The sequence below is a fragment of the Piliocolobus tephrosceles genome, chromosome 14, assembly GCF_002776525.5.
Source record: "Piliocolobus tephrosceles isolate RC106 chromosome 14, ASM277652v3, whole genome shotgun sequence".
NCBI classification, from domain to species: Eukaryota; Metazoa; Chordata; class Mammalia; order Primates; family Cercopithecidae; genus Piliocolobus; species Piliocolobus tephrosceles.
Window position 1 is genome coordinate 86,241,505 of NC_045447.1, and position 27,721 is coordinate 86,269,225.

A 27,721-nucleotide genomic window follows, 5' to 3' on the forward strand; every position below is an offset into this window, starting at 1 on the left:
TTGTGGTGAGCAGAGATAGTGTCACTGCACTCCAGCCTGGGCTACAGAGTGAGACTCTCTGTCTCAAAAAAAAAAAAAAAAATTAGCTAGGTGTGGTAGCAGGTGCCTGTAATCCCAGCTACTCGGGAGGCTGAGGCAGGAGAACTGCTTGAACCTGGGAGGCGAAGGTTGCAGTGAGCCGAGATTGCACCACTGCACTCCAGAGAGTGAGACTCCATCTCAAAAAAAAAAAAATGCAAAAACTCATGATGAACAAAACACCAACATTTTAAATAAAGACAGGATGTTGTTTGTTGTACAGCCATGCATTTTTTTTTTTTTTTTTTTTTTGTGCAATGGAACAGTCACTTTCAAATAACCTGGATTCCCAGACCCATGGGGCCATTGCATTACTGGTAGGGCAGGTTGATGAGGGTGATGATGGTTTGGGTAATACACACATGTATTCATACATACCTGTATTGTTTTTTGATGATAAAACTTTATTAATGTTTTCCATTTGGTGAAAAGATGGGTGGATGTTCTGATAAGCATATATGGGGGATATATCTATATATAATTTTTTTTGCTCCGGTTATGATGTGCCTTGGCCAACACTGCAGATTTGGAATACCTGGGGGAAGTTGAGATTCTCTGAGGAAATTATGATGCTGATTAAGTAAAGTGAGAAGAGGAAAGCTGAAAAGAAGGGAGAAAGGAGAGCTTTTTTACCTTCTGCTGCAGCCTTCGGTTCTCTTCTCTGCTTTGCCTGCAGCTGGGCTGTTAGTAGTTACAATTTAGCCATAAGTGATGTTGTGAGTGGAGAACCGAGTTTGAATCCTGGCTGAGCCACCAACAAATTGCAAGTCGAAAATAAACTTGCAATCCCAGACCTTCCTTTTCTTCTCTCTGTAAAATGAGTAGGTGAACTCGCTGACCTCTAATGTCATGTGCACTCTCACATTCCATGCTTCTATGTGTACAGATATATCTGTAATAAATCCTGGACTGTAACCTTGATTCTCAGAATCTTTTTATTAATAATCATTTCACAATGCTTACTATTTCCTTAAAAGGATTGTAACTTTTCTGGGTGAAAAAAAAAAAAAAAAATCACACTTCAGATGCAATAAATCCTTGCGCTTCTGTTGCCTCTGAAGACTTTGTACTCTGAATCATCTTTAACTCTCTCATCTCAGCTATGAAGAACATGCTCATTTCCCCTACATGAAAAACATAGAGTGACTTGAACTCTTCTGCATCCTAACTTTCACTATCAAATATTTTAAAAGGGAACTCTCCATCTGCACAGGACTTTTTCAAACATTCTCTTTTTAGCACTTAGTGCAGTAATCAAAACATTCTAGAGACCAAGTGAGTACTTTTTAAATGAAGAACTAAATCCTTCTGAAACCGGGTGTCTCCCCTGTTGATTGCACTGGGGTCTCAGGATTATTCCTGAGGTCACGCATTTTTGACCCTTGCAGTTTTTGGCACTAGTCACTTCCCTGCTCCTTCTTGAATGTCTCTTCCTTACTGTCCCTGACACCTCTCCATCCTGGGTTCCCTCTATCCTCCTCATAGTAACTCTGCCAAGATTGATCCTGATCTTCTCTTTCTCAGTCTTACTCCTGAAGTCGAACGTGCTCCTTAAGATATTGGTTTGTTTTTTCCTTCCACAGAGATCTCTGGCATCACCAACTTCTAGAGTTACTTATATAGAGAAGACCCTCAAATCTGAATCGTTTTTCTTTTTTTTTTTTTTTTTTTTGAGACGGAGTATCGCTCTGTCTCCCAGGCTGGAGTGCAGTGGCGCGATCTCCGCTCACTGCAAGCTCCGCCTCCTGGGTTCACCCATTCTCCTGCTTCAGCCTCCCTAGTAGCTGGGACTACAGGCGCCCGCCACCTCGCCTGGATAAATTTTTGTATTTTCAGTAGAGACGGGGTTTCACCATGTTAGCCAGGATGGTCTTAGTCTCCTGACCTCGTGATCCGCCGGCCTCAGCCTCCCATAGTGCTGGGATTACAGGCGTGAGCCACCACGCCCGGCCCCGAATCCTTTCTTTAACTCTTATGTGACCTCTTATCCCACATCCCCAATTACTTCTTGGACAGTTGGCAGTCACACTTTGACACTAGGTTTAATATGGCATCATAACCCTCTTGCCATAAAAAACAGACTTTCCTTCTAGATTCTCTATTCTTTATGTCATATGTTCATGCTCACGTACTCAAAAACTTACTCGCAGCCAAGTGAGGTGACTCACGCCTGTAATCCCAGCACTTTGGGAGGCCGAGGCAGGTGGATCACCTGAGCTCAGGAGTTCGAGACCAGCCTGGACAACATGGTGAAACCCTGTCTCTACTAAAAATACAAAAAATTAGCTGGGTGTCGTGGTGGGCGCCTGTAATCCCAGCTACTCGGGAGGCTGAGGCAGGAGAATTGCTTGAACCCGGAAGGCAGAGGTTGCAGTGACCCGAGATCGTGCCATTGCACTCTAGCCTGGGCAACAAGAGTGAAACTTCATCTCAAATAAACAAACAAAAACCTTACTCACTTTGACTTACTTCTCTCCTTTGTTTCCTAGAGCTAATAAAACATCAAGTTTTTTTTTTTTTTTTTTTTCATATTCATCCTTTTCCTTTCTGTATCCACCACCATGGTTTTTATTTAAAAGTATCCCCATTGGGAGACTCGGGAGTCACTCAACACGTGGCCACACCCCTAGATTCATCATCCTAAACCCTAAGCTCAATATGTCACAGTCTGCCAAAGGAAAAAAACACAAACACATATTCTCATGATCCCCGTTGTCTTAGTTCCCCAATAACACATGTATGTTAATTCACTAAATTGAGTATTCAAAACCCTTTAAAAAAACTTTTTTTCTTGTTTTTAGGAAAACTTTTTATACAGCAAAATACAGAGATCTCAGATACATAATTTGATAAGTTTTGGCAAATATGTATATACCCACATAACCAGCGCACCAGTCAAGATGTAAAACATTCTTATCCTAGAAAGTTCCCTTGAGCCCCTTCCAGTCTCCACTGCCCCGATAGGCAGACATTGTTTGTCTTCTCTCACACAGATTACTTTTGACTATTTTTGAACATCATATAAATAGAATAACTCAATATGTACTCTTTTGTGTCTGAATTCTTCCATTCAACCTAACGTTTTTGACATATTCATATTGTTGTGTCTATCAGTTCATTCACTTTTATTGCTGCATAGTATTACATTGAACCACAGTTTGTTTATCCATATTTTCTGGTGGTAGATATTTACATTGCTTCCAGTTTGGCGCTAGTATGCATACAACTTCTGTGAACATTCTCGTACAATTCTTTTCTTAAACCTATGTTTTATTGCATTTGGGTAAATAGAAGTGAAATTGCTCACTAAGACTTTTTATGTCTGAGACCAGATCTACCTCTCTCTATTTTCTCCTTTTTCTCCTTTTCCCTTCTTCCTCCTCTTCCTTTTTTTTTTTTTTTTTTTTGAGATGGAGTCTCGCTCCCTCACCCAGGCTGGAGTGCAGCGGCGCGATCTTGGCTCACTGAAAGCTCCACCTTTCAGGTTCACATGGTTCTCCTGCCTCAGCCTCCTGAGTAGCTGGGACTACGGTCGCCCGCCACCATGCCTAGCTAATTTTGTGTGTATGTGTGTGTGTGTGTGTGTGTTTAGTAGAGACAGGATTTCACCATGTTAGCCAGGATGGTCTTGATCTCCTGACCTCGTGATTTGCCTGCCTCAGCCTCCCAAAGTGCTGGGATTACAGGCGTGAGCCAGCGCGCCCGGCCTCCACCTCCTTCTTTTCTTCTTCCTCTTCTCCCTTCTCCTTCTCCTTCTTCTTCCTTTTCCTCCTTTTCTTCTTCCTCTTCTTCCCTCCTCCTCTTCCTCCTCCTCCTCCTTTTCTTCTCCTTCTCCTCCTTTCTCTTCCTTTTCCTCTTCTCCTCCTCCTCTCCTTTTTCTTTTTCCTCCTGTTTCTTCCTCCTCTCTCTTTCCCTCATTCACCCTATAATCTCCCCAACTAGATTATAAAGTCTTTGAGGAAATATGCCTTATTTTTCTCTGGACTCTCCACAGGGCTTGGCAGAGTTTCCTAAACATAGTAGACATTTGGGAAATATTATTTGGTTAAACAATTTAACTGCATGAGGAAGTTACACTGCTATTCCATTTTATGATGGGAGAGAAAGCAAAGACCCAAAGGACTGACATTGTGGAGAGGTCAGTGACTGATATCTGAGAGAAATCCATACTCCACCTTCCCTTTCGGAGTGCTTCCCACATTATAGGCCCACTTAATGCTGACTTCTTGATGTCCTTAAAATTTCTTTATTTCCATAGTTAGTGAATTAGCAATTCCATCACGTAGTGACCAAGAGTACTGAACCAACAAGCTGCCCGGGTTTGAATCTCAGCTCCAAAGCTGACTGGTTAACAGTTACTTTTTTTCAAGCTACATAAATTCCCTGAGCTTTAGCTTACCCTTATGTAAAGGAGGGTAACAGTACTCTCACACTCGTAAGTTTCTTGTGAACATTACATCATCATCATCATCCATAACATTTATTGATGCTTTCCATTATCTAGGCATTGTTCTTACACACACTAAATACATCCTCACGACAGCTCTATGATGCTACTACTATTTCCATTTTACATAAGGGGAAACTGAGTCACACAGAAATTTAAAAATAAAAAATATGTCAAATATCTAACTGCTGATTTATGGTCAAACCTGATTTCAGATCTAAGCAGGCCAAAACCAGAATGTAGACACTTAACTGCTGCCCGCAGATGAGATGATGTAGGTAGAACGCTGTGCCAGTGCCTAGTGAATGTACATATTCAGGAAACATTAGCTGCCGTCCCCATCATTATTATAATAACTGACTACAAAAAAGCTAGTCTTTTCCATGTGATGTAGAGGCTTTCTTATAGTCAGACAAGATCAAGATGACCACTGAGTCTGCCATTCCTTGCTCTTATTTTAAAATAAAGCATTGAGAGTTACTCATGGCTTTATTAGGCTTACAGTTAGGTGGTATGTATACATTTGATTTGATAGCATGAGGAATTCTTTGTGATGTCAGGTTTCAAGTTCAAGTTGCTTATGTGATTGAATATTTACCTAGGATAATGGTGGCAGTAGAGGGTCCCATCTTTTGGCAAATATCTGTTTGAATGAGGTTGGATACTTAATAGAGACTGTGGTGAACTGCATTAGCTCTGTAGAAAAACAGTAAGTGTCTGTCAGCACCATACTGCCTCGATTCTGTGGGTACTGCTTCTGAACACTTTCCAGGACTTTCTAATTTTAAGAATTAATAGAAATATGAATATGAATTGGTGGATCATGGTGGCAGCATTAGTGATCACAAGCCTCCTGAGCGTGGTTGCCACAGCATCATAACTCCCTCTTCACTTCACCACTTACACCACTGCCCGTTTGTGGTCCCTCTCCTGAGATCGCCTGTCCCTAACCAGCTTGCTCTTGCTGCTTCTATTTCGGAACTCAGTTTCTCTAACACCTGGGAAAAGACTAGGTTTCTTGTGGTCAGACAAGATCAAGATGACTGCTGAGTCTAAAATTGCAGCCGGTCTATTTCTCACCTTTAGTCCCCCTTAGTGACTCGTGTGCATATTCCTCAGCATGGCTATAGAAGTTTTAAAGGCCTCCTCTTCCATTCTTGCTCTCTGACCTACAGCCACCCGTTGTGAGAACGAAGTCTCAGGATTAAATCAGGGCTCCCCTCCTTTCTTGTGCCACCGCTGCTTTGCCTCTTCTCAATGCTGTGTTTTCCCTCCCTCCATCATCACTGGTTAACCCCCCACCAGCTATTCCAACCTAGCAGCTATATCTCTCCTAGCAGAGCTTCATTTTTATGTCCTGACCTCTAAATAATTGGAGAATTTACAGTTGTCTGATTGCATCACTTATAAACCTGCGTGGGGTGAACAGTGAAATCATGCTTGGGAAAAAATGTGATTTAAAAAATACAGAAAATGACTAAAGATATTATTAAACACTTTTCTTCTCATCTTAATTTCCAGTGAGTTCTTCATGCCTGGGCTGGTTGATACACACATCCATGCCTCTCAGTATTCCTTTTCTGGAAGTAACGTAGACCTGCCACTCCTGGAGTGGCTGACCAAGTACACATTTCCTGCAGAACACAGATTCCAGAACACTGACTTTGCGGAAGAAGTATATACCAGAGTTGTCGTAAGTATCTTGTGTGTGAGTATGATATTCTGTTTGGTCATCTATAGGAGTATCAGTTTCCTAGGATAGATTTAAATTATAAAACCTAGGCAGTTAAGCCTAAGATGGGCCACAGAGAATTTTTAAGTTTTTTTTTTTAACAGTCCAGTGAGTTTGTGACTACCTCACCTACACAGCTAGTCAGTGGCAAAGAGAGAATTTGAATCCAAGTTTCCAAAACCCCAATCTGGTGGGTTTACGTTACTCTTTTACTTCCTGTGTTTTACTTTACTAAATTTGGGTTTACTGAATATGTGTGTTTCCCTACTCCTGCCAATCCATAATGCTGTTTTCAGGACCATATGGATTCATTATGTGACCTTTGCAGAGTTACGTGACTCACTTTTCCCATCTGTAAAAAATAGAGATCATGATAGTACCTATTTCACAGGATTCTCGTGATAATTAAGCAAGTTAATATTTGTAAAATTCTTAGAATAGTGCCTGGCACATGGTAAGAGCTCTATTTGTTTGCTTTAAAAATAGGCAAGGAAATTTAAAATTAAAAATTTAAATTACTGTTAGAAGGGATATTGTGTTACTCTGGGAGCTTTGCAAGGAGGCACTTGGTAATGTGACTTGAGCACTGACACCACTAGAGGGAACTCTGGGGCTAGTACAGTCATTGAACAGTGGCAGCAGTGTGTGCCAGCCATATGTTGAAGGCTCTGAAAGTGTCCTTCCTTCTCCTCTTTCAGGAAAATCAGTTCCTTTCTTTGTACTCCAATCCTATGCCCAGAACCAGAATCCACTCAGGAATCAGAAACAGTTTCTTCAGTAAAGGAGCTAAAGCAGAAATGCCGCCTTATCTGACCATTACGTCTCGGGTGTTTAGCGCACTTGGTCTGAACACTCATGGATTTTTGTCGGACCCATTGATTCCTCCTAAGGTGTTCACTACATGTGGTGGTGGCAGTATTATAAGCCTTCCACATCTACTGACCTAACCACCTTGCCAGTTTTTTTGGTCTTGCATCATTCCAGCCTTAAAGAGTAAAAGCAAGTGCTAACTTTTTTTTTTTTTTTTTTTTTAAGACAGAGTCTCACTGTCACCCAGGCTGGAATGCAATGGTATGATCTCGGCTCACTGCAACCTCTGCCGCCCAAGTTCAAGCAATTCTCCTGCCTCAGTCTCCCAAGTAGCTGAGATTACAGGCACCTGCCACCATGCCTGGCTAATTTTTGTATTTGTATTTGTAGTAGAGACGGGGTTTCACCATATAGGTCAGGCTGGTCTTGAACTCTTGACCTCAAGATCCACCGGCCTCAGCCTCCCAGAGTATTGGGATTACAGGCGTGAGCCACCGCGCCTGGCCGAGCAGTTGCTAACATTTATACGCTTGCCTCACATAATTATAAATTCAGTGCAATTGTGGATCTTACACATTTAGCATGCACCACATGACACTAGAAAAGCTGAGAAGGACTAAAGCTGTGTATAAAGTAGCTAGCGCATTGTGTTAATGAATGGTGTTAACCACACCAAATCTTTATTCTCAAAATGTATTTATACCTCACATTGTTCTAAAAGAATGTGAGATAGCTGAAAATTACGTAATACACAACAAAAGAAAATGAGTCATGAAATAAAGGCAAAGAAAATAAGGGGGAGGGAAAAGTAAAATAAAACCAAGAAATCAATGTCTACTGTGGGGGGGTTCATGCATTTGTTAGTTTGTCATGAATTTGGCTTTACATTTCTAGAACCTGACCCAAAGAGGGAAATCAGTTACGAAATTTACACTGCTTTTATGATTAAAAAACACATTTGTTAAGGTAAAGCATATCTATGCTTCATACTGAAACTCAAGAAAATTAATCTCAGTATTCCTTAGTATGGATAGACACTATGCTGTCAAAATATATATTGTAAAGATGCTATACTACCAAAAAGTCCAGATAGATCATTCTTTTATGTTTAGAGAGATAGAGTATCAAGGACTATATATTTTTCGGGCAATACTCCATATAAATTATTTCTGACATCAGAGATTTGTTCAAGTATTTGATGTCAGGCTGAGTGTGGTGGTGGTTTAAGTATTTGATGTCAGGCCTGTAATCCTGGCACTCTGGGAGACCAAAGTGGGCAGATCACCTGAGGTCAGGAGTTCAAGATCAGCCTGGCCAACATGGCAAAACCCCATCTCTACTAAAAATTCAAAAATTAGCTGGGCATGGTGGCATGCACCTGTAAGCTCAGCTACTTAGGAGGCTGAGGCATGAGAATCGCTTGAACCCAGGAGGAGGAGGTTGCAATGAGCCAAGATCAGGCGACTGCACTCCAGCCTGGGTGACAGAGCAAGACTCTGTCTCAAATAAATAAATAAATAAATAAATAAATAAATAAAGAGAGAGCACATCTCCTATGTTTCTTATGTGTCTGAGAATGAATGAGTGTGGGCCCACAAACTTTTAAGCTGGAGGCACTGAGGGTATGGCTGACATCTGTTTAAGGGTGTTGAGAAGTGTTAACTAGCCACATAGCCTACTCAATGTGCTGGGCTCAGTGGGAATAAACAGGAGTAGCTTTGGGTTTCCTTCCTCCCTTCCTTCTTCCCTTTCTCAGGGGTCTCCCTGTCCCGTCCCTTTACTGTAATTAGGGCAGTTCCTGAACTTTCTAGTGTTTTCAGTTCATTCTAGTTGTTGAAAGAAAAACTTCACACAAATTAAATTTAACGGAGTAAATTCAGCAAAGAACGATTCCAGAATCAGGCAGCTCTCAGAACCAGGAAAGGTTCAGAGAACTCTGCCCAGCAATGAGGGCAGGCAGCATTTAAGACAGAAAATGTGCCGGGCGCGGTGGCTCAAGCCTGTAATCCCAGCACTTTGGGAGGCCGAGACGGGCGGATCACAAGGTCAGGAGATCGAGACCATCCTGGCTAATATGGTGAAACCCCGTCTCTACTGAAAAATACAAAAAACTAGCCGGGCGAGGTGGCCGGCGCCTGTAGTCCCAGCTACTCAGGAGGCTGAGGCAGGAGAATGGCGTGAACCCGGGAGGCGGAGCTTGCAGTGAGCCGAGATCCGGCCACTACACTCCAGCCTGGGCGACAGAGCGAGACTCCGTCTCAAAAAAAAAAAAAAAAAAGACAGAAAATGTAAGTGAGGTACAGCAACAGCTTGATTGTTACAGCTCTGGGTTTGCCTTATTCAAACTTGTTCTGATCACTTGGCACCTGTGACTGGCTAGCGCTCAGCTGCTGTGACTGGCTGAGACTCAGCTATTTGTTACAAAAGCATATTACTAATTAGGCTTTCAGTGAGTTGATATACTAAGTTAGGTTGCAGTTCCTTATGAACTCAAAGTTGAGAAGCATGCTCAGGCCAAATTTAGTTTACTTTAACACAGTCCAATTTGAAGCTGCAATTTCTCATTCATTAAAAGCTTCTCCCCACATAAGCCACATGCCTCCTGGTTTAGGCCCGACACTGAGGGAAGGGGCTTACTGTCAGTGTTTGTGTAGTGCTTCTAAATAGCCCCTGCTTTCCATTTTGATTTCATCTTTAAGACTGTAGAAACGTGCTTAAAATTTTGAAAATTTAGAAAAATTTAAATTACATGTCTGTTTTAATTTTGAGTTTTATTTTAGTTTGGTTAGTAAATGTAATGTGTCATTTTTCTTGGGGATAGCTGAGATTTATGACTCAATAAAAGGTTAATTTTTATGATTATTCTGCAATTTTTTAAAAGAAGACTGTGTTTTCTCTGTTGATTTGACATTTTTTTCTATCTTTATGAGATGAAGCTGTTAAAAGTCTTGAACGGTTCTATTATTTTGCTCCATATTCTCCCATAATGGTGAGACAAGAGCATTTTCATTCTGTTCCCTCTTCATTCCTACCCTTTTTGCCATGTCCTATGTTATATCATCTGAGATTTTAGTTCCATTTTTTGCCATGTATACTGTATTTAAGAAATATTTAACTTTTTAATTTTAAAAAATTATCTCAATTTAATTCCAGTTTTTTATTTATTAACATCTGCACTTAATTTAACAATGAGAGCTGGGCACAGTGGCTCGTGCCTGTAATCCCAGCACTTTGGGAGGCCTAGGCGGGCGGATATTACCTGAGGTCAGGAGTTCAAGACCAGCCTAGCAAACATGGTGAAACCCCGCCTCTACTAAAAATACAAAAATTAGCCAGGCATGATGGATGATGGTGGGTGCCTGTAATCCCAGCTACTCAGGAGGCTGAGGCAGGAGAATCACTTGAATGCAGGAGGTGGAGGTTGCAGTGAGCCAAGGTGCGCCATTGCACTCCAGCCTGGGTAACAGAGCAAGACTCCATCTCAATAATAATTATAATTATAATTTAACAATGAACTTTGCTTTTTATTTTGCAACTTGGATCCCTGTCTTCATTCATTTTTGTTGGAATGTATCCTCTGACAATTCTTTCCAATCAGGTGGGTGATAAATATTCTAAAACCTAGAATTCTCAAAAATGGCTTTACTTTTTTTTTTTTTTTTGTGACTCTTGAGCAATGCCTTAGCTGTAGAGAGAATTCTATTTGAAATTATTTATCAGCATCCAGTGTGCTGACATCATTCCTGATATTTTGAAATTATAATTGTTGATCATCTCAATTCATTCTCAGTTTAATTCTTCAGTTCATTCTCTTTAATACATAGTTCTTTCAATAAGAGAACGCCTGCCTTCCGTTTCTAGGAATTCTGTTATTTCTCCTTCTGTCTCTCTCTGAGTATATTCCTCTCTTCAATATATTCTTTCTTTTGATAATTATTATTAGAAAAATGTTGAGACTTCTGTTCTATTTTCATGTCTCTAAACTTTTCTTTCATACTACATTCTTAGGAAATGGTATGGGCCAATTTTGTAAATCATTAATTCACTCTTACTATTTATAATAACCTGTTCCTCTTTCAAGGATACGACATCCTGTCCTATTCATCGAAGTATGCTATTTTTTGTTCATTTTATGTCTGTTGTTGTTTTAGTAATTCTGCTTCCTCAGGTGTTCATTCAGTAGATATTTACTAAGCACCTCCTAGAACCAATACACTTTTCTAGTTGCTGGAGATTAAATTTGATACCTTTGTCATGGTATTGGCTTTTCACCTGGATTTGTGATGGAGAGTTCATCCTTGTCTGTAACTGACAAGTTCTAAACATCCTCTACTGGTAGCCAGATCTTTTTGTTTTACATGAAAATTGTCTTAATATTTGGAAAAATTGACAGGTTTCCAAATTCTTTTGACTTTTGGGACTAACCAATGTTGCTGAGTTCTCGTTTGCTTTTTTAAAACAATTGACTGGGCCAGGTGCGGTGGCTCATGCCTGTAATTCCAACAACTTTGGGAGTCTGAGGGCAGGAGGATCACTTGGGGTCATGAATTCAAGACCAGCCTGGGTAACATAGCAAGGGCTTGTCTTTAAAAAAAATAGCTAGGCATGGTGGCATGCATCTGTAGTCCCAGCTACTTGGGAGGCTGAGGTGGAAGGCTCTCTCGAGCCCAAGAATTCAAGGTTACGGTGAGCTGTGATTTGTGATGGCACCACTGCACTCCAGAGCAAGACCCTGTCTCAAAAAACAAAACCTCAAATAACAACAACAAAATGCAACACACTGAATCTTGTTAGAAGCTACTGTCCAAGGAACGGCATATTCCTTTCTATTATCCTAACTCCAAACTATTTCAGTCCTGCAGACATTTGAGCTTCTGATGTCTGTACTAGTCAAGAAAACCCTCTTTTTTCACAAAGGAGGAAACATGGAATGTAAGCAACTTTCTCAAGGTCACATAGCTAATAACAGGCAAAACATCAGCAAGAGCCACCGGCTGGAGGGTTTTCCTCTGCACTTTAAAAGCTTCTGCTAAAGATATGCCCCAAAGTATTCAATTCACTAGTCCTTTTTCCAAGTGCTCAGACAGGTCAGGCAATATCAGTTCCATTTTCTTTCTTGAGGATCTTCTCACCTCCTCCCATTCTTTTGTTTCTGGTCAGCATTCTCTCTGGCACTATGGTAATCTTGGTATTCTCTTTGCCTCTTTCCTGCGTTTAATGCCCACTCCCTGGATCCAGGAATTACTTTTCTTTGGATTACTTTCATGTTTTACTAAAAGACAGTTTCTAAAAACTTCCTAAGAAAGAGTTCATGGAGAGCAACATTTTCAAGTCATTCGGTACTTAATCATATTTCTATGCTACCTTCACACTTGATTGATAATTTACCAGGGTATAAAATTGTATGTTAAAAAATAACTCCTGTTGTGACAAACAACTTATATGTACTTGTGGGAAGACCTCGTTTTGAATTGCTAGAACATGAGCATTGCATTTTTTTGCAAGTAGTTAAGTGTCTGTGTGTCACTGTGGCCCTTAGAAAATTTTCTAAAGTACTTAGAAAATAGAAAACTATATAATAGAGTGTTTTCTATTTTCTAAGTACTTTGATTATTTACTTAGGATTTTTGGTTACAGAATGATATATATGAGTTGAATATGAAGACATTGTTCTGCTTCCAGCATTGTTAGTGAGAAATCCAATGTCTTTGTGAGGCCTGTCATTTATCTGTGACCAGTTTTTTTTTTTTTCCTGGAGTTTTTAGCATCTTTTCTATACTTACGGACTTAATATCTCAAAATTATATGCCTTACTTTGGGTTCTCTTTTTATTCCCTGTGCTGATAATTCTATGAGGATTTTAATTTTGGAGATGAGTATTATTTTTCATATTTTTGTCCCTTCCATTTATTAAAAAAAATTTAGATTTCTTATTCTAAATGTCAGACTGCCTAGATTGAGCCTAATTTTCTTATGTTCTCACCTTTGATTTTCATCTTTTCCTTTTCCTGAGCAATTCTCTTGTAATGTATCCTACAACCCTCCTACTGGCTTCCACATTTCATTTATAATATTTTTACTTTTGGAGAGCTCCTGCTCTCTGATTTTCATAGCATTCTGTTCTTGTTTTGTGGGTGCAATAGTGTCTTTTATTTCTTTGAGGATGTGAGTCATAGTTGTTTTCTTTTGACCTTATAGATTATGTTTCCTCTAAGATTTTTTCCAGATTCTTTCTCCGCCTCCTTATCTTTTTGATAATAGATTCCCTCCAATGCCTATCAAACCCTGGACATACATTCATACTGTGATGCTGTAAGGTGCTGATGGGAATATCTGGATGGAGGTAGCACTTGTTGATGGTAACTTCATTATAGGATGAGTAGTGAAGGCAGTGAATTTGGATCCCAAATGTCATTGTGAAGACGTCTTTCTTTTAGAGCCATTCATTTTCTCTAGAAAAGAATCCTCTAGTCCGCTGCCAGGAGTTGGGGGAGTAGTACATGTGGTATTCTGAGGAAAATGACTGAGTGCCCTTGAGGTTGGCCAGATTTTCACTTAAACCTCTGCTTTACCTTCTCTTTTGGGGCTTGTAACCTCTAAATACTATCCAGATTCTATAAAGAGTAAATCTCTCCTACAAGGAAGAGGTTAAGGGTGGTTGGCTGATTTCAACAAGGTTCCTGCCAGTGTTCAATCATACCCACACAAACTTCCACCCAATCCCCTGCTAAAACCCACACACTTCTCTCCTTCTTTCCAAGTTGCTTCCAGGTTCTTGTCCATGTTTTTTGTCTTCTGAGAAGATGATGAAATATTTTCTCTGCTCATGCCTCTCCTCTCATGTTCTTCTTGTGGGTTAATAACGTTTGTACTCCTTTACTGTTATGTTAGTTGTAATTTGCGAAGGAAAGGAGGTATATGCGATCAACCTTGCAGGTTGAGCTAAAAGTCTGGCTGAATATTTTTATTCTGTAGTAGAAGAAAAATCTTATTTATGTACTCCCAGATGCAATAAAATTTGGATATCCTTAAGCAATCCTAAGAAAGAAGGAATTCATTAGTATCACATTTTAATGAATTCTGAAGCACAGAACTGTGTGAATCCCGAAAATATCAGAAGTGTCAGCTTCTCTTCCAGCTAACTTTTGAAATATAAATACTTTTTGCCATTTACCTAACTACTCTACATCAAGATGGCATACCTTCAAATAAAAACATTTTAAAATTAAAAACTAAAATTCTGTTTTCCTCTGGATGTATCATGTGACTTTTCTGAGCACACGTGATTCATGGTTTTTGTGATTTATTTTTAGAGGAGAACACTAAAGAATGGAACAACCACAGCTTGTTACTTTGGAACACTTCACACTGACTCATCTCTGCTCCTTGCTGAAATTACAGGTGAGCAAGTGAAGCATGATTTATGGGCACATCAAGCAAAGACAGCCAGACCATCGTGGCAAACAACTTACATGTCCTTGTGGGCAGATCTGCCTTTTAATTGCTAGAACATGAGCATTACATTCTTTTGCAAGTAATTAAGTGTCTGTGTGTCACTGTGGCCCTTAGAAAATTTTCTGAAGTACTTAGAAAATAGAAAACTGTATCATAGAGTGTTTTCTATTTTCTAAGTACTCTGATTATTTACTTACAATTTTTGGTTATAGAATGACATATATGAGTCTGAATTTTGTGTATTAGTTTAGGGCTTTTTAGGGAAACTACTAATTCTAGCTGTGGTAATAGTTTCTTACCTCAGCAGATACATGGTGGCTGTTGGTAGAGCTGTTGACTAGAGTCAGGGCACTGTGCTAGATGCTGGGAACACAATGAGATAAAAAATAGTCTCTGCCCTTGAGGAGCCAGACAGAATACCTACACACATTGATTACCAACCTTAGTAACCTCTATGGTGCTGTTACTAGACATCTGGCGTTGTGCAAAGCACTCTGTAAGGATTAGTTCAGCAGCAAACAGCCTTCTGAGGTGGTTACTGACGTCTTCATGTTACAGATGGTTAGACTGATGCTCAGAGAGGGACAGTAACATGCCCAGGGTTGCACAGCTAGTAAGAAGAGCTGATTCTGGATTTAGGTTGATGAGTCCAAAACTTGCAACCAGCACAGTGCCTGGCACATAGCAGATGCTCAGTAAATACTGTTGGCTGATACACTGATGCCACTGTTTGCTTATGCAAAAGACCTAATGGGTGACTCTGAAAATAGATAGTACAGTTTTCAGAGAAGGCAAAGAAAACCCAGAACTAGGACATCTAGGAAGACTTTATGAAAGGGGCCTTTAAACTGGGCTTTGAAGTAAAGACAAGATGAGGAGAGGACAAACTGTCTTCCGGATGGGGGAAATGACGTGGACACAGGTATGGGAACAGGAGTGTCAATAGTGGATGCAAGGACCACAGTAGTTTAATGGGAGGAGTGGATTCATCACCTGGGGGCGGTGGGAGAAGAAGGTAGGGGGATGGGAGGGCTCAGATTGTGGAAGAGCTCAAATACGCACCAAAGACCCAAAACAGGTTCTGAGTCTAGGTGTGAGTGATGTGATGAAAGTGGTATTTTAAGGAAGATTAATCTAATGGCCAGTTATTCAAATGAATTACAGGGTAAGGAGAGAGGCAGAAAGGTTTTTGAAAATCTCTTTATGACAGAGATGGAGACACTGTAAAACCAATTACCATTGTCCCATGTAGCCTCAACTTTCTTGCTGTAATCTCAGCACTTTGGGAGGCCAAGGTGGGTGGATCATGAGGTCAGGAGATTGAACCATCCTGGCCAACATGGTGAAACCCTGTCTCTACTAAAAATAAAAAAATTAGCTGGGCATGATGGTGCATGCCTGTAATCCCAGCTACTCAGGAGGCTGAGGCAGGAGAATCGCTTGAACCAGGGAGTTGGAGGTTGCAGTGAGCTGAGATCGCGCCACTGCACTCCAGCCTGATGACAGAGTGAGTGAGACTCCGTCTCAAAAACAAAACAAAACAAACAAACAAACAAAACAAACAAACAAAACCCACCTGACAGCCTGAGAATGGGGATGGGGGAGGTAGGGGGTTAAAGTGATGAATAGAAAAACTTTTACTGTTTACTGAATATAGTGGGGAGTTTGTGGTGGTTATTGTTCTTAAGTGGTGTGATGGTGGATGTTCTTTTACATTTTCATTCATGTTTTCCATAATGATTTTGATTTAAAACTGATTGTTAAAAGCTTAGAAAAAGTACTGTTTCAGAAACAAACATACCTTCTTATTCTTTTTGTGTATGCTTTACAGATAAATTTGGACAGCGGGCATTTGTGGGCAAAGTTTGCATGGATTTGAATGACACTTTTCCAGAATACAAGGAGACCACTGAGGAATCAATCAAGGAAACCGAGAGGTAAAAAGCCTATTTGTCTTGATTTTTCTTACAGGTTAGTTCTTGTGCTGCACTGATGGAGTTATAGATGGGAAAAGGAAACAGGATACTGTTATCACCCATTTGGGATGGGCACATACTCAGAATGCTTTGTTTAATGCAATGAGTCAGCTAGCCTACAGTGAATTTGATCAAACACTTGATAATCATTAATGATTTACAAAGAGCTTTCCTTTGTAGTGCCACACTTGATCCTTATAGAAATCTCCATGAAGCATCTGTCTTTTATGATAAGGAAACTGAGTCTGACATAGGCTAAGAGGCTTGCTCACAGTCATACAGCTTTTAAGTAGTGGAGCCAGAATTCACAACCAGGGCCTATGACTCTAAATTCAAAGTTCCTTTTTTTCTTTTCTTTTTTTTTTTTTTTTTTTGAGGCAGAGTCTCACTCTGTCACCCAGGCTGGAGTGCAATGGCGCGATCTCAGCTCACTGAAACCTCTGCCTTCCGTGTTCAAGAGATTCTCCTGCCTTACCCTCCCGAGTAGCTGGGACTACAGGCATGCACCACCACACCCAACTAATTTTTGTATTTTTAGTAGAGACGGGGTTTCACCAGGTTGGCCAGGCTGGTCTCGAACTCCTGACCTCAGGTGATCCACCCGCCTCAGCCACTCAAAGTACTGGGATTACAGGCGTGAGCCACCGTGCCCGGCTCAAAGTTCTTTCTATCATGATACAGATCTCACCCCATATTCAATGTAAATAAAGAGAATAAAAGAGAAATAGAGGGTATGCAAGAATACTTGCTATAGCATATGTTAATTTAAAAATGATGGAAGTGAAGAATTACTTATGAAATAAAATATTATATAAGAAGTTAGGAAAAATGAGTTATATTTACAGGTTAATGAGACTTTCACTACAAAAGGATTTTTTAAAAAGATACCAAAGTAATATATGTTTCCATGGTACAGAACTTAGAGAAGCACAAAAAGGTACAAAGAAATTTTTTTTTTTGTAATGAAACCACCAAAAGTTACCATAATTGTGTATCTTTTATTGTTTTCTCAAGATAGTATATGCATCCTTCACTACTATTTTGTCCTACCTTGGGAACAGGAAAGTTGTTCTGGATGTATGCTGGAATGGCCATAATATGCTAATGTAGGGAGCTAGAATATCCCCTCTCCACAAAGGTGACCTGAAAGAACATCTCTGCAAGCTGAAGTGCAGGCATACAGGGGGGAAGGTGTGGTTCCTGTTTCTGCTTTGGTTCCACATCTGTGCTCACAGGGAGGAGGGCCTCACTCTACTGCCTGTAATAAAGGCTCTGAGGATGTTCTGTGGTGACACAGGCTACAGAGAGACCATGGGAGGGAACAAGGCCCACGCTGCTGCTGCTGGCCTTTGAGCTGGATTCCCAGAGGTCGTGGACAGCCTACTTTGGGAAGATTTCCACCTCAAAGAACAGGGTACCATATGCAGATAGACTCATAAAAGGTAAAGATGTGCAAGGGAAATGAAAATGTGTTTCCACATAAAGACTTGCAGGTAAATGTTCGTAGTGTCATTATTTATAGAAGACAAATGTGGAGCAGGTTCACTGAATACAGGTGTTAGTCCCAGAGGAGGACTCCAAACACCTCACCAGTACTGCACACCACTTGCATGAGTCCAGTGAGGCAGCACACTTATATAACAAGTTAAGTGAAGCAAGTTTATTATGCACAGATAGGTAGCAAGGGACAATAGAAGCCTAGGTGAACTGATCCTCCGCGGCTCAGGAAAGTTGCTCAGCAGTCTCATATGTGCATGCCCCACATCACATCATAGCTGAGGGACCCTGCGAGCATGCTCTACCTGTGGTTTTATACCCAGATGAAACTGGACTCACTGAGCTAAAACACTGCAAAGCATCCTGTTCTAGGAAGAATGGGAACAGAGCCCAGGCTGTTCTGACCAATTTCTCCATATCTCAGGGTGGTTGCATTTCCAGCACATTCTACAGTTATTCTGATAACTACAAGTAAGAAAAGGGGAAAAACTGGGTCACCAAGGCCATATGGGAACTAGTCTTGCACCAAATAGCGGAAACAACCAAATTTTTTTTCTTTTTTGAGATGGAGCCTCGTTCTGTCGCCCAGGCTGGCGTGCAGTGGCGTGAGCTCCGCCTCCCAGGTTCACACCATTCTCCTGCTTCAGCCTCCCGAGTAGCTGGGACTGCAGGCGCCCGCCACCACGCCCAGCTAATTTTTTTGTATTTTTAGTAGAAACAGGCTTTCACCATGTTAGCCAGGATGGTCTTGGTTTCCTGACCTCGTGATCCGCCACCTCAGTCTCCCAAAGTGCTGGGATTACAGGTGTGAGCCACCGCACCCAGCCAACAACCAAAATGTTTATAACTGGTGAATGGATAAACAAAATGTTGTGTACAATGGAGTAATATTCAGCCATAAAAAGGAATGAAGTACTGATGCATACTACAACATGGGTGATTTTTAAAAACACTGTGCTAAGACAAAGAAACCAAACACAAAAGGCCACATATTATATGATTCCATTTATATGAAATATATAGAAAATGCAAATTCATAGAGACAGAACACCAGTGATTGCCTGGGGCTGGAAGTAGGAATAACTATTAATTAAATGAGCCCAAGGAATCTAACTGGGGTGATGAGAATGTTCAAAATCTTGATTATGATGGTGGTTGTAAAACCCAATAAATCTAGTAAACATCATGCATTTGTGCACTTAAAACAGGTGAATTTTATGGTATGTAAATTATACTTCGATGGAAATAGTTTGTAACAATAGGAGTATGTGGGTGAGATTGTGTTTGTGTTCATTTGTGTTTTCTAGTTCACATCCACTTTAGAGAAGAGTTGAGTAGAAAGTGATTAGATTTTTTAAAAAGAAGATTTTGTACAGAATAAATAGCTGTGAGCATATCTGCAGAGACTCCAGCTCTCTGTGATTTTCTCCTGTGGCACAGTAGAGCTTCTCTTGATGCTTCTAGTATTCTTCCCCTCACTTTTCTCCCTTAATCACGCATCATTGAAGCCAAAACCAAAAAGGCCTGAGAAGCTCAAGATGTATTAACACACTCTGTCGAATTAAAGTTGAAAGATGAATTAATGCACTGAGGCATTCTTCCATTTGCCAAGGTCAGTGTATGGGTTTGTCCAACTTGCATGTCAGTATTATTTTTGTGTAACAAATTATATTTAAAGCCTCCAGGAACTTGCTATAGGAGTCACAGGGTAAATCCTCTTGTAAAATGAAGTAAATGACTTACCCTCTCCCTACCCTTTATTATAGATCAGGGTTTCTCCTGTAGATTGGATTTGCTTTTAAGTACATACGGCCTGCTCGTTAAATTACTTTTGGTTATTAGTCATACTATGGCTTGAGATTATGAATTTTCATTATGTTCTTTTTCATATAACATTAGGAGATTCTACTGACCATATAAATACTTTTCTTATATTTTAAAATGGCTTTTCTATAGTACCTTAAGGATTTGGCAAGAAATTGTATCGTATTCTTTTTTTTTTTTTTTTTTTTCTGAGATGGAGTCTCCTGTCGCCCAGGCTGGAGTGTAGTAGCACAGTCTCTGCTCACGGCAGCCTTCCCCTCCCGGGTTCAAATGATTATCATGCCTCAGCCTCCCTAGTAACTGGGATTACAGGCCCCTGCCACCATGCCTGGCTAATTTTTATGTTTTTAGTAGAGATGAGGTTTTGCTGCATTGGCCAGGCTGGCCTCGAACTCCTGACCTCAAGTGAGCCGCCTGCTTCAGCCTCGCAAAGTGCTGAGGTTACAGGTGTGAGCCACTGCACCTGGCCAAAATGTAATTTTATTCTGTTCAACATCTAAGAGATACAGAAGAAAATGCTTTAGATATAAATCTTTCCCAAGACCAAACTTATTCTGATGCAAGTTTTAGAAGTTCAGCTTTTTTCTGTTCCCCAGACCTCTTTCCCCTTAAAAGTGTCCTCTGAAAAGGGGGCAGAGGGGCTGCTTATATGCTCGCAGAGAGGAGGAAGTACCCACCTTCCTTTAGCCTTGGCCTAGCCCAGCTCATCTATTAATCCATTTTTGTGGTGATAGTAAAGCTTAATTCTCATTTTGTTCTGAAACAAAGAAACGCCGGAAGGCAGAGAACTGCAGCTGCCTAGCCAGGGCAGAAGGAGCCATTTCAATGTCTTTACAGTTGCCACCATCCCTGCAGGCATAAACTGGTGGGATCACTACCATCCCATTCCCCACGCACCTCACAACCACCTCTCGACTATTCCTTCTGCATTACTCCAGTGTTTATCCCCAAGATAACTCTGCCCTTGGAAATAAATGGTGATATTGTGGGAACAAGTAGCTTCCACTTTAGGAGAATTTGAAGTAAAGAGCTTCATGGCTTCTGAAAGCTTCCAGGTGCATAGGACTTCATGACTCTAACATCCATAGAGCACAGTATATTGCAACATTTCTCCAAACAGAGCTTGAGCTAGTAGAACAGCTTGAGTGCTGTGGGAATATTTGAGAACAGCCCAACTGATGCTAGATGATAAGATTACATTTCCCTGTGATTTTGCACTCCATCTCTGGCTGCAAGTAAAAAAGCAGAGTAATTACTACTTGTTAATCTTTAATTAGTGGTGGAACATGTGCAGCATTAGAAATGTTTGCATGAAAATCAGGATATGTAAGAATCATATTTTTACCTTTTTAAGATGTTTATTTGAAAATGGCCGGTTGCGGTGGCTCACGCCTGTAATCCCAGCACTTTGGGAGGCCGAGGCAGGCAGATCACAAGGTCAGGAGATCGAGACCATCCTGGCTAACATGGTGAAATCCCGTCTCTACTAAAAATACAAAAAATTAGCTGGGCGTGGTGGCGGGCGCCTGTAGTCCCAGCTACTCGGGAGGCTGAGGCAAGAGAATGGCGTGAACCCAGGAGGCAGAGCTTGAAGTGAGCCAAGATCGCGCCACTACACTCCACCCTGGGCGACAAAGCCAGTCTCTGTCTGAAAAAAAAAAAAAGAAAAAGAAAAGAAAAAAAGAAAATGCTCAAGTTTTCTAACCCATTTGTTGCTTTGTTTCAGATTTGTGTCAGAAATGCTTCAAAAGAACGTGAGTAACTTTGTTTAGAGCTCGCTTTTAGATTGTCGTTGCATTAGCTGTAGGATTCGTAAAGTTGCTTGATAGTGATTAGTCTGTGTACGATTGACTTATCCCATGCATAAAGAAGTATTTACCTAGAGCCTGATGTGTCACTGTGGACTGTCACTGTCAGCTCAGTGAAGTCAGACGTTTTTAAAAAATTATCTTAAAATATTTAATTGACAAATAAAAATTGTATCCACTCAAGGTGTACAATGTGATGATTTAGATATATTTATACACTGTTTAATGATTATTAGAATAAAATTTATTAACGCATCTATTCCCACACACGCTGTACACTAGATCCTCAGAACTTGTTCATGCTATAACTGAAAATTTCTACCCTTTGACCATCATCTTTGGCTAACACGGTGACCCCCATAAGCCAGCAATCGCACTTTTGGGTGTATATCCAATCCCACTTTTGGGATTTGCATGTGAGATTTGGTGGGTGTATATCCAATCCCACTTTTGACCCACATAAGTCAGCATGCTATCCCACTTTTAGGTGTATATCCAAAAGATGCAAAATAGCATCTTGAAAAGGTATCTGTACCTCTATGTTCACTGCAGCATCATTCAGAATAGCCAAGCTCTGGAAACAACTTAAGTGTCCGTAGACAGGTAAATAAAGAAAATGCAGTGGGTATGTCTATAGACAAACACAATGGAATATTATTCAACCATAAACAGGAAGGAAATCCTGCCATTTGTGACAACGTGGATGAACCTACAGCCCATTACAATAAGTGAAATAAGTTAGCCACGGAAAGGCAATACTGCATGATATCACTTACTTGTGAAATCTAAAAAAAAGTCAAACTTACAGAAACAGAGGTCAGGCATTTTTTGCTTTCTGGGGGGCAGCTGTGTACCTAGCTTTCTGTGTTTTGTTTTAAATAAATTTTGAAATCATGAAATATTAACGATTTTAGTGGATTTGTTTAGACACCATTCACATATGTGCAAACATCAAGCTTGCTTTACTCTTAAACTTGTGCGTACTTTTCTTGGCTCCCAAACCCATGCCTACATGCAACAGAAAAACTAAATTTTGTCAGGCAGGTAAACTTCATCTTAAGTTCACTAAGCTTTTAGTTGATCCGATTTTTATTAGGACAATCTCAGTCACTACCCAGGTTCGAGTTACCGTCTCAGGGTAGATTTCCCTTCTTCAGTGGTTTTCCTTACCCTCCTCTGGGATCTTCTGATTTCACAGGATTGGTTTCTGGCAAGCAGGGAGAGGGCTTGATGGGCATGGGCTGACTGGTGGCACCTGGAAGTTGGGGACTGCTTGGTGGCTACCTCAACATTGGCTCTGGCCACTTGTGCCCTTGGCCTGCTCTGCAACACAGGCAGTGTCCAGTCCTGATGCCCCTGCCACTGGCTGTCTTGGTCCCCATGTGCGTGACACCTCACATGGGCTGCAGGCATGCAGCAGGCACCCCCTATTGTGGTCCCCTGGTGTTGGTGAGCCTATGGAGACGATGCTATTTCCTGCCTCCACCCCAACAGGCTGCACGTGGCTCCATCAAGCGATCTCTTAGATTGGCAAGCCTGACCCTTCCTTGGTCATCTTTTGAGGCCTGATTAGAAATCATAAGAAATCTCAAAATTTCTTTCCATCTAACCTTGGGAGATTTAGATGAAACTTTGTAGATCCTTATCCTCACCACCCCTCTCCTGCCTGGCCACTCGCCTCAGGTGGCACCAGAGCCAATCCAACAACTGAATAGTTCTCAGGAAGGCTGTAACCAGCACACCTGCACAAGATGTATTCCCAAAAGGGGATAGGCTATCACTTCACTTTTAGTCTCCCCAGCACTCTTTTAAAACTTCAGCCTCCACTTCTCTTCATAAAGACTACCCAGTCTAGCCTTCGTCGGAGCCTTAATGTAGCGGCAGAGGAGCATCTGTCATTTGGGATAGGATCTTTTGTTGAAATTGGGTGCTGAAGAATATACCCTCCTTTATTCTCCACTTTGAGCTGTTATCATGAAACCCAGTACTTCCACCGACTGTTAGAATGGGGGACTGCTCCCCAAAATAAAGACATAAAATCATCTTGCTGTATGATACACATTTTGGGGTACCCTTCACATTCATGATATCCATAGTTTCCTTTTTTAAAAAAAATCTTTTAAGTTCAGGGGTACATGTGCAGGTTTGTTTACAAAAGTAAATGTGTGTCACGGGAGTTTGTTGTGCAGATTATTTCGTCACCCAAGTATTAAGCCTACTACCCATTAGTTATTTTTCCTGATGCTCTCCCTCCTTCCATCCTCCACCCTCCGATAGGCCCCACTGTTTGTTGTTCCCCTCTATGGGCCCATGTGTTCTCATCATTTAGCTCCCACTTATAAGTGACAACATGCAGTATTTGACTTTCCCTTCCTGCATTAGTTTGCTAAGAATCATGGCATTCAGCTTCATCCATGTCCCTGCAAAGGGCATGATCTCATTCTTTTTTTATGGCTGCATAGTATTCCATGGTGTATGTGTACCACATTTTCTTTATCCAATCTATCATTGATGGGCATTTAGGTTGATTCCATGCCTTTGCTATTGTGAACAGTGCTACAGTGAGCGTATGTGTGCATGTGTCTTTATAACAGAATGATTTATTTCCCTTTGGGTATATACCCAGTAATGAGATTGTTGGGTTAAATGGTATTTCTGTCTCTAGGTCTTTGTGGAATCACCACATTGTCTTTCACAATGGTTGAATTAATTTACACTCCTACCAACAGTCTATAAGCATTTCTTTTTCTCCACAACCTCACCAGCATCTGCTATTTTTTTGACTTTTTAATAATAGCCATTCTGACTGGTATGAGATGGTATCTTATTGCAGTTTTGATTTGCATTTCCCTAATTATCAGTGATGTTGAGCTTTTTTTTCACATGATTGTTGGCTGCATCAATCATATGAAAAACAGTGAAAAGTGTCTGTTCATGTGCTTTGCCCACTTTTTAATTGGGTTTTTTTTTTTTCTCATAAATTTGTCTAAGTTCCTTATAGATGATGGATATTAGACTTTTGCCAGATGCATAGTTTGCAAAAACTTTCTCCCATTCTGTTGGTTGTCTGTTTACTCTGTTGGTGGTTTCACTTGCTGTGCAGAAACTCTTTAGTTTAATTACATCCCATTTATCAATTTTTGATTTTCTTGCAATTGCTTTTGGTATCTTTGTCATGAAGTATTTTCCCATGCCTGTGTCCTAAATGGTATTGCCTAGGTTGTCTTCTAAGGTTTTTTTTTTTCTTTCTTTCTTTCTTTTTTTTTTTTTTTCTGAGACCGAGTTTCTCTCTTATTGCCTAGACTGGAGTGCAATGGCGCGATCTCGGCTCACTACAACCTCCGCCTTCCAGGTTCAAACAATTCACTTGCCTTAGCCTCCTGAGTAGCTGGAATTACAGGCATGACCACCACGCCCAGCTAATTTTGTATTTTTTGGTAGAGACAGGGTTTCCCCATGTTGGTCAGACTGGTCTCGAACTCCCGACCTCAGGTGATCCGCCTGCCTTTGCCTCTCAAAGTGCTGAGATTACAGGTGTGAGCCACCATGCCCGGCCCTTTTAGGGTTTTTATAGTTTTCGTTTTAACATTTAAGTCTTTAATCCATCTTGAGTTAATTTTGGTATATGGCATAAGGAAGAGGTATCAATTGTTTTTAATTATCTCCAGTATTCTAGAGTGAAGCCCATAGTGACACCGCGTTTTTCCCTCTCCTGCTCTGAGACTTTGATGGGTGAACTCGGCAGCATTGCTAAAACCCGTGATTTGCACATTCAGGTGGGTATTCTTCTTCTCTTTATGCCTCTATGCAGACCTGCAAGATTTCTTAGCACCCTTAAATCATCATCTCCAATAATCTATAGTTCTTTTACTGAGTAATCTCTAATTCTTCAACTGAGATCTCCTAGAGTCACAGCATAACAGGAGAGAAAGGACCTCTGTAGATATCACCTAATCCAATTCTCTGCTTTTGCAGATAAGAAACCCGAAGTTCCTTATACCCTCAAAGTTTTCTGATCAGTCTTCTAAAGACAAGAAAATCTTTATAAGTAATGGCAAGATCAATAACAGACTGTTATCTATTCTCCATAAGATACATTTAATGCATTTATTTCCTACTTCTCTTTTACTTGATACTTTCTCAGTGTGTTCTGTACCTTCATTCTTAGAGAAACCAGCTATTATTTGAAAAACCAAAATAACCTAATTTCCACCTTACAAAATAGCATTTAAAACCCCTTTTGTTCTGAGTTTCTTAATTTAAAATCAGAACAAAAAAGTGTACCTTACTTTGTCATTAAGTTGTTGCAATTTAGGAATAAAACACTTTTTAAAGCTTATATCTGGGTTAAAATTGAGAGTTCCCCTTCTCCCATCCAAGCTTAATTACATACTGTACTAAAATTTCTCCTCTTAGGAGTTGATGGTCTTATAAGAAAGGTCAGATCAGGGCAGACAACACATTCATTCTTTACCATTTATAGATTGGTGTTTCTTTGGTTTTTGTTTCCCAAATCTATTTTCTTAGGAACCATTAACTGCTCTCACCTTCCCTATTATTATTATTATTTGCAGCCTATAATATTTGAATTTTTAATTCAGTCCCACACATTTCTCTCCTGGAGATAAAATTCAAAACTTACCTGATGTTTCTGCTTTGCAAACAAAATGTTTCTGTCGCTGACAAAATAACATACAATGAACATTTAGAAACACATGAAAAATAAGATGAGAAGAACACACAACAAAATCAAGTTTATCCTTGCCAGACAGATGCATGTGAATGTATGCACATTTACTCACATTTATCCAAATGATTCGAATCATCAGGTTGGCCTATCTTCTATTGCTGTCCACGCATTTCATCAGTGGTCTGGGATTTCCTCAAGGCCAGGGATGGAGTTCATTGTCTGGGTAAAACACCTGTTTTCAGAACACTGCTATTTTTTTCTTTTAAAAATTTAGTTATCCATGTTCTACCTTGTGGAAAGAGAGAAACGGCATTGCCATTATTGGAAGTATTAATTATGCCCTCTTGGGTTTTGTGGTGCCCTACAAAAGGGTCTTACGGGCCTTTTTCAGTGTGGGGGCATATATAAGTGAACCCCACTGTCCGCTTTTTTATGAACACTGGGCTCTTTTCTTAAATGGCCAGCATGGCCAGGGATAATGGCTCATGTCTGTAATCCCAGCACTTTGGGAAGCTGAGGTCGGCAGATTACTTTAGGTCAGGAGTTTGAGACCAGGCTGGCCAACATGGTGCAACCCCATCTCTGCTAAAAATACAAAATTAGCCAGGTGTGGTGACACATGCCTGTAATGCCAGCTACTTGGGAGGCTAAGACAGGAGACTCACTTGAACCTGGGAGGCAGAGGTTGCAGTGAGCGGAGATTGTGCCACTGCACTCCAGCATGGGCGACAGAGCCAGACCCTATCTCAAAACAAAACAAAAAGAAGGTGAGCTCCAGAAGAGGCAGGTTGCTAGGCTCCTGACTATCTACAAGGAGGACTTCATATTTGTTCTAGCTGTAGGTTAGAATTTGGAAAGACTTTGTTGGAAATATTTGTCTTGAGAGTACACATACACATACACACCCACACTCACACACACATACACTACATGTTCATGATATTCAGTTTCTTTGTCATATACGTTATATTATCTGTGATGTATATAATTGTTTCTAATAAAATGCGCGTGCAATCTTCATTGCCTTTCTATGTGGTCCCTTAAATATGCAAGTAGAAAACCATTCACACCATTTTGAGATAGGAAGTGTAATTTCTAATGGTATTTTACAGAAGAAAAATGAAAACATTATTCTTTTCTTGTAGAGCCATATAAGTGAAACCCGTGATGAAGTTGAAGCTGTGAAAAACTTACACCCCAATTATAAAAACTACACAGATGTGTATGATAAAAACAATCTTTTGACAACTAAGGTAAGTTTTATATCATGACATAATCTGTTTAAAGGAGGGCATTATCTAAATTTTAAAATCTCAATAGTAGTCTTCAGATTTCTTATATGAATACGTTTCTTTTAAAAAACTTTTTAAATTGTTAATTTTTGTGGGTACACAGAAGGTTTAT

At 40.4% G+C, this 27,721-nt stretch overlaps 1 protein-coding gene across 5 annotated transcripts in view; it reads left to right on the top strand.

Annotated features, from left to right (window-relative positions):
• Positions 1 to 27,721, top strand: part of GDA (guanine deaminase) — a 114,420-nt gene that overhangs the window by 59,914 nt on the left and 26,785 nt on the right. For 4 of the 5 annotated variants that reach the window (XR_002731858.2, XM_023213417.2, XM_023213416.2 and 1 more), the window contains 6 exons: positions 6,047 to 6,218; positions 14,381 to 14,468; positions 16,354 to 16,459; positions 21,546 to 21,573; positions 25,296 to 25,403; positions 27,463 to 27,570. Coding sequence is in view for 4 of the 5 variants with exons in the window: in XM_023213417.2 (XP_023069185.1) it covers positions 6,047 to 6,218; positions 14,381 to 14,468; positions 16,354 to 16,459; positions 21,546 to 21,573; positions 25,296 to 25,403; positions 27,463 to 27,570 (610 nt within the window). In the remaining variant the exon portion in view is untranslated. The remainder of the gene's footprint in view (positions 1 to 6,046; positions 6,219 to 14,380; positions 14,469 to 16,353; positions 16,460 to 21,545; positions 21,574 to 25,295; positions 25,404 to 27,462; positions 27,571 to 27,721) is intronic. The other variant, XM_023213418.1, reaches the window with a different exon arrangement.